This window comes from Anolis carolinensis, chromosome 3, assembly GCF_035594765.1.
Source record: "Anolis carolinensis isolate JA03-04 chromosome 3, rAnoCar3.1.pri, whole genome shotgun sequence".
Lineage (NCBI taxonomy): Eukaryota > Metazoa > Chordata > Lepidosauria > Squamata > Dactyloidae > Anolis > Anolis carolinensis.
In genome coordinates this window covers 192,909,049-192,916,758 of record NC_085843.1, presented here as the reverse complement: position 1 = coordinate 192,916,758, position 7,710 = coordinate 192,909,049, and the positions used below count along the sequence as shown (strand labels likewise).

At 39.9% G+C, this 7,710-nt stretch overlaps 1 protein-coding gene across 11 annotated transcripts in view; it reads left to right on the top strand.

The window, feature by feature from the left end:
• Nucleotides 1–4,818: 4,818 nt before the first annotated feature.
• The window catches only part of fgfr2 (fibroblast growth factor receptor 2), a 189,406-nt gene continuing 186,514 nt past the window's right edge, over nucleotides 4,819–7,710 (top strand). For 5 of the 11 annotated variants that reach the window (XM_008106785.3, XM_062976019.1, XM_062976017.1 and 2 more), the window contains exon 1: nucleotides 4,821–4,957. In XM_008106785.3, the coding sequence (XP_008104992.1) occupies nucleotides 4,939–4,957 (19 nt within the window). In that variant the 5' untranslated portion in view covers nucleotides 4,821–4,938. Of the gene's footprint in view, nucleotides 4,958–7,710 lie in introns of all 11 variants that reach the window. The other 6 variants (XM_062976016.1, XM_008106778.3, XM_062976012.1 and 3 more) reach the window with 2 other exon arrangements.

Sequence of the window (7,710 nt, the reverse complement as noted above, 5' to 3'; positions counted from 1 at the left end):
CTATGCATATTACATTTTTAGAAACTACATTAAAATACCTTTGATCTGGTACTTAGTTATTCAAAAATACTTGATAGTGTAAGATAACTTAAGGGATAAACTTTTAAAGCAAGCACAAATTATCATAGGTAATATACCTGGAATATGGAATATGGTATATGGAATGTTTCCATATACCTGGAAACATTGTACATTGTAATTAAACTTACATTTTTCTTATGGAGTTTAACCTAGGGGGTCCGATTCTGATGCCAGTTTCAGTGGATTACATTGTGTTCATGTCAAAAATGTTGATTAGATATCTGTGATGTCAAAACTTGGTTGCTTCCACTATGTTGGTTATTGCAGTTATTAACAATGTAAATTGGAGGAAAGTTAGGTAACGATAGTGTGAATAAATTAACAAAATTTGGTTGAGATAGTGCTTACAGTTCTGGGGGAACTCTAATTTTTCCTTCTCATAGACTTAGCATAGGGACTTGGTTATCCAATTAAAATTCATGAGTAAACCAGGTTTTTTTAACCTGAAAAGTTTCAGGATGTGTGTACTTGAATCCATACCAACTCTCCCCATCCTCCCAGCTACAGGCTTGCATCAAATTAATATTCCTTTCACATGGCTATAAGAATGAAGAATACAGACTCCTGAGAAAATGACTGCCTGTAATTTTGGGGTTGCTAAAAGAACTTGCTTCAAGCCACAATGCCTCTTGGAAGGCAATGGGATAATATTTCAGTCTTGGAGCTCTGACACATGTTGTGACAGCCTGTGGCAGACATGCCAAGAACTTCATTCCATAAATCACATTTCGAGAAAAGGAGGCCTCTGTGCTCAGTAGTAGCAGCAGCGGTGCAGCATAGAATGTTTCTCCTTTTTCTTGGCTCCTTTGCTCGGATGGGGGTGGAGAGAGCCTTAACCTTCCGCTCGTAGGACCAACGAAGAAAGAACATTGCATACAAGAGTCCCAGTTCTTGCTTTGTTAAATGAAACGAAGGCCATGTAAAGACTTCCTTTTAAAAAAAAGTTCTACAGTAGTATTGCAAATATGGGGATTCAGCAGAATTCTGTTTTCATTTACTTTTCTGGCAGCACTTTTCAAGTCTCTTCCCCCTGTTCCCCCCTTATAGAGTAGATCCATTAGTATGGGATTGAAACAAGAATAAAAGTGTGTGTATGTGTGCATGCATGTAGAGTATAAGAAACAGCACTTTTAACTTCAAACATGAGTTTTCTGCAAATGCGGGGAGGGGTGTGTGTGTGTGGTGATGGCTTTCAGGAGAAAATATACTTCCAGTTTATAACAATCCTCTTTCCCTTCATGGTGTGAACTTCTAAAATATTTCTATTGCCCTGTGAAGGTTACTTACACCACAAATATATTTGAGTAGCCTTTCTTATGCAGGGGCCAAAATTCTGTAGCTATGGCCCACATGTCCCTCCAAGCTCTGGTCTGCAGTTTCCATTGCCCTCACCCCCAAATATCACTGATGGTCCATACCTGATAGCAGGGCCGTAGCCAGAAAAAAAATTCGGGTTTTTTTTTTGAAAATTTCAGGGGGGGGGTTTAACCCCTAGCACACACCCCTCCCCACTACAAACCTGTCAATATCTGCTTGAGATAGTGCCTGGAGGGACTCTTAATGTTTTGTGTCTCATAGACTTAGCATGGAGATTTGGTTAAGCAGTTAAAATTCATGAGTAAACCAGGTTTTTTTTATAACATGAAAAATTTCTGGGGGGGTTTGAACCCCTAAAACCGCCCCCTCGCTACAGGCCTGCCTGATAGTGAAACCAAGCTAATATTCATTTCCATGCTGTTTCTTAAGAATTAGTACTTAGGATAGTTTATAAATATTAAAACAGTTACAGATAAATATGTCTAGTATAGATTTTTCAAAGGGACCCAGAATATCTAAGGGATAAACTTGTCATCCAGTGTAACACACCCACAACAGATTGAATACTAGTTATCTGATCAGAAGAGCCACCTTCTAAGAGTAGCTCAGTATTTGGCTCTTTTCACTCACAATGTATGGGTCCATAGTTCACGCTTGAGGTCAGTCACATCCTCTCTGCTGCTCACAAGAATATCAGAGAGCTGAAATTACTCTATAATTGGGTTACAGATGTATAGGATTGGATTGATCATATTAATTAGTAGTGTTGTGCATTTGTGTGGAATTACTGTTCATTTTGTGTAGTTTCATTCGTGTCATCTCATTATCATATTTGTGTCCCGCTAATGAAAATGGGCCACCTATACAACACAAATTTTTGTCTGGCTTATGAAAGAAAGAACATTTTCAGACCATTGGCTGCAATGGGAGGGCTTCCGGGGCTACCCCCACCCCCACTCAGTTTTGGGGCTAGAGGGGTGAAAATTGCCACACATGGAGGGCATTTTGACCCCTTTTAGCCCACCAACTTTTAAAACATTTGGGTCTTCCCCAGAATACTACTGTTATTCATATTATTATTATTATTATTATTATTATTATTATTATTATTATTATTATTATTATCACCCATTGGCACACATCAGCTGCCCTCTCTCAGACTCAGCTTAGGGTTATTCATATGAATATTATTATTAAGACCCATTGGTTCACATTTGATGTAATGGGGAGTCTTTCATCTCCCAGACTCAGCTTAGGGTCCCAGAGTAACTTTCGTTATGAATATGAATATTATTATTAAGACCCATTGGTCCACATTTGATATAATGGGGAGGCTTTCCTCTCCCAGACTCAGCTTAGGGTCCCAGAGTAACTATCGTTATTAATATGAATATTATTATTAAGACCCATTGGTAAACATCAGCTGTAATGGGAAAGCAGCCCTCAGTCATGACGAAAGGAAAACGAAAGCAAGCATGATGACTGTGGTTTTCATTTTCGTGTCGTCTCATTTCCTACGAAAATGTCACCATTCGTTTTGTGTAGATGAACAGTCGAAACAAAACGATAGCATGAAGGAAACAAAGGAAAAAAATTTGTGCACATCTCTATTAATTAGCAAAGATAAGGCTGAGGCTTAAGGAACTCTCCCCCAAATTTCCAAAAACCATCTTGATTCATCAATTTCAAGAAGGGGACCAGCACTATTAGTGTGCTTAAAGATTTATACGTGACCACATGATCAAATCAAGCAATGATTTGGATTCATTATTGACTTCCCCACCCCAGATTGTTTTCCTGAAGTCAACAAAGAGCTTCAAAGTTTAACCTGTCATATTTGTTTGAACAGATATGATCTGAGATTTATATGAAACCCTGAGCTATCCTAAGCAAGGAAGGTTTGGAATGTATCTTAATGACACCTAGGATCTCATCAGAGGGAGGTCCAGGAGCTGAGGGAAACTGTGGGGAGCAGGAGAAACTGTGGAGCAGCAAGGGAAACCATAGGGCAGTGCCCAGCTTCGTCCCCCTTATCATCCCTCGACATTTCCCAGCTGTCCCTGGCTTCCATGCTGTCCCTGGTTCCTTCAATGAAGATGCAGGTGACTTCAAGCATTCCTCTGAGCATGTTGCCGGGATGGAGCCGAGATGGAATGGGACAGGGCCCTGCTGGAAGTAGCCCTGCGTCCTATGACGGGCTCTGGCAGCTTCTGACCCAGCACGCTTGGCAGCACACTAGGATGGGGAAAAACACCATCTGATGAGGTCCCTCGTCTTGGGGATTCCAATGATAAATTTATCAATGCTGGTAAAGATACTGTTAGATACAAAATATGGGAAGCACATTTGCTGAATTCCAGGTCTATCTGGTATTTTCAAATCATGTTAGCTGTTATATATGTTATCAGGCATAGTTTTTATAGACTGTGGTTGCTGTTTCAAAACTCATATCCAATCTTCAAACTGCGCTTTTTAATTAATGACCAAAATGAAAGATTACAAAAGTTGTAGAGCTATCTTCTATAGACTGGAAATGGAGTTCATGCTATTTCCTGCTTTAGGAAAATGGTTATCAAGAAGTACATAATGGCTGGAATCCTATTAGAGACTCACATCATCATAGAGAAATTGGAAATCGTGCCGCTGTATAACCACCTATCCAGCAGAGGACTGCTGTTATACTACTACACACCAGAGTTTGATGCACAAGTGTGTCTGATATGTAGCTAGGGATAGATAAAGGTAAAGGTTTTCCACTGACATGAAGTATAGTTGTGTCCAACTCTGGGGGTTGGTGCTCATCTCCATTTCTAAGCCGAAGAGCCGGTGTTGTCCGTAGATGCCTCAAAGGTCATGTGACGGGCATGACTGCATGGAGCACTGTTACCTTCCTGCTGGAGCGGTACCTATCAATCTACTCACATTTGCATGTTTTCAAACTGCTAGGTTGGCAGAAGGTGGGGCTAATAGCAGGAGCTCACCCCACTCCCTGGATTTGAACCTGGCAACTTTTCAATCAGCAGGTTCAGCAGCTCAGTGGTTTAATCCGCTGCGCTATCAGGAGCTCCGTAGCTAGGGATACATAACATTATATAATGCCGGGTCATATAGGATTCTGATGAATATTTTGGTGGCTGTACAGCAATTACAAATATGTTAAGAAAAGAGTTGCATTTTCTAACATCTGAATTATTTGTTGCTGAGTACTCATAAAATTCAGAATGCCTGCACCAGATGCATCTTTAGAAAAATTATCTGATTCCTGCATACTGAGTAACAATTCTGCATTTACTATGAAAAAATAGGATTCTGTCTTGTTGCACTGCTGCTCTCTGCATCATAAGGCACTCAGTGAGTTAACTTTGCATTGTGATATCATTTTCTGAGTTCCAAGCCTCTGCCTCTTTGTAAGAATGCCACCCACATGATAGGGGAGAGCTGTCAAGCTGAAACATGCAGAAGGTACTTAGACACACCTATTCAAGCACCGCTTCACCTATTCTTGAAGTGTCTCGTGTTCCTGAAACCTCCACATGTTGAATGGAGATGCCAAAACCAGGTACAGTCGAATTTATGAACAATTTGAAAACAAATAGGCTTTTACTCGAGAGTAGAAGTGAACACTATAAGAACATCATTATTACAAGTTTCTTTAATTGTATTTTTGTGTATATGTGGGAAATTATCTATGCATTACAAGAGAAACAACTGTTGGGAACTGCATGTTGCTTCTGAATGCCTTTGTGTTGTGACTTGGTGTTATGGTTATACGATTGCTTCTACAGCTGTGTGCCTGGTTGTGTTTACTGTGGAGGGGTAGTACAAGGAGCATGTGGGTTTCTTGCTAAGAATACATTAGGAACTATCTTAAATCTGATGAAGCAGTTTGGATCTGGGACTGTGATCAGGCAAGCACTACCTTGTTCCTTTCCCAACTTGCTGTATGGTTGTTTTTGAATATGCATTCCTGTAAGGATTGGCTCTTTCTACATTGCCTTGTGTATGGACACTGTTTAGTATCATACATAACTTAGAAGACTTGCTCAAGACTGGTTCTATACTACAAAAACGTACATGTGGAATTGTCAGTAGCTGCTAATCTTTTGTGCGTTCAGTTACCCATCTAATTAGAATCAGCTACTCTTGATAAAGATTCATCTGTGTGCACACAACAGCAGGCAAATGCAAACACATTCACTCACACAATGATATCGTATCCCATTTGTTTCACATAAAAATACTGAATTAGACTATATTCGATTTCCAGTATTATCGAGGATATTAAAAGGTTATTTGCTCCTTTAAAGTCTTGTTTCACACAAATCCTCACTGATGACAAAAGGCACATATCTAATGAATGATGAATATATGACATGACTTTCTTATGGAAACATATTTCCTAATACTCAGTCTAGTACTTCTGCTGAGCTTTTTCCAATAAAATGCTCTACCAGGTCTTAGGGTTAAGTCTTAATAGATATTCAAACACATGCATAGGGGACAAGAACCTCTAACCCAGTGGTGTCAAACTTGTGGCCCTTTACTTCAAATCTCAGAATTGTTGATCATTGGACAAGCTAGCTGGGGCTTCTGGGAGTTGGAGTCCCAAACACCTGGAGAGCAACAAATTTGACACTTCTGTGTCTAGCCCGTGAACATATTTGGCCTGCAGGTCTATAGACAACATCCATCCCTTCCATGTCCTCTGCTCTTTCCCTTAGGCCAGTGGTTCTCAACCTGGGGTCCCCGAATGTTTTTGGCCTACAACTCACAGAAATCCCAGCCAGTTTACCAGCTGTTAGGATTTCTGGGAGTTGAAGGCCAAAAACATCCCTAGATTGAGAACCACTACCTTAGGCCTTGTTCATAAGGCATTTTCAAGAGAATCCTTGGACCACCAACTTGATTTATTCTCTCTCTCTTGCTATGAAAGAAAGTGCCACCTTAAATATGACTGGATCCATCAAACTAGCAAGGCCAAAAAAAATAAGCACTCATTTCTCCATTCGTTTCCCTGGACAGGACAAAGAAAAAAAAGGAGGCTTGAACTAGATCTCTGGATAAACTGGGCTTCAGATGGGAACCTGAAGACATCAGAGGGTACAACCATTAGTACTAGCATATATGGGAGGGTGCAGATATCTATCATCCTGTTACCCCTAGCAGAAGAGCTTTGAAAAATCCTCACTAGCAGGCCTTAGAGACTCATTGCCAATTCAGGGTGATAACTGCAGACAAGATTAAATAATGGGGTGAAACACTCAAAAGTATATTTGATATAATTCATGATTTGGTTGCAGTGGTTGTGATTAGTTCAGAAATTACAGTTAGTTCAAAATCCACATGTTTTTGGGTGCGTTTAATTGAAAATTTTCATAGGAAACAGATCTTAACATAGGAATCTTACCTCAAGAATGACCACTCCATTTCTGAACACAATTGCGGTTTACTAGAAAGAGTTTGAGTTTTTAATTTTTAGCACTGTATATGGGTTATCACCACCATAAGAAGTAAGCCTCAATGTATAAGTTGCTCAGGAATGTGATACGGAAAACATAGTTGTACTAATGTCCTACTGAATCAAGTGGACAGAATTGGGGCTGGCCTGAAAACCAAATGTTAGACTAGATAGGACTTTGGTCTGATGCAGTATGGTTTTTCTTATATTCTAACTAGGTCTCAGATATGGCTTCTGGAACATGGCCATACAGCCTTGAAAACTCACAGCAATCTAGGTCTCAGATACTTAAAGGAATGCTCCCATATTAACTTCCCAATATGCTGGAATAACCTATGCCACCTGTCATAAGCAATGTGGTCACCAGAGAGACCAATATTCAAAGTACAACACCCCACAAGTAGAATTCTAGCTATGAGATAGGACCTTCTTGATCATGGCCCACAGTTAGGGAATTATCTTCTAAATGACCCACCTTGAAAAAAATGATTTGTAATAGCAGCAAAGAAGAAATGTGGCCAAAAAATTGTTCATGCCATGTGCATAAAAAATGGAAAATGTTGGGGACATATTATTTACCATAGACAGTTGAGTCTATGCGGCCAGGAATATAACTATCAGCATAGGGCCATGCACTGCATATTAAAACAGTACATTAAATATAATGTATTATACATAAGAGGAGAGAGGGAGAAGACAGGGAGCACAAAGGGGAAAAATGACAGAATGAGCAGAGAAGCGATAAAGGAGGCAAAATCAGTTAGTGTACACAAGACAGCTACTGAGGTGAGTAAGGTCTAGAAAAACGATGTCCTCGAGATGTCCTGCCTCTCCCTCCTATTCTTTTCTCTGTT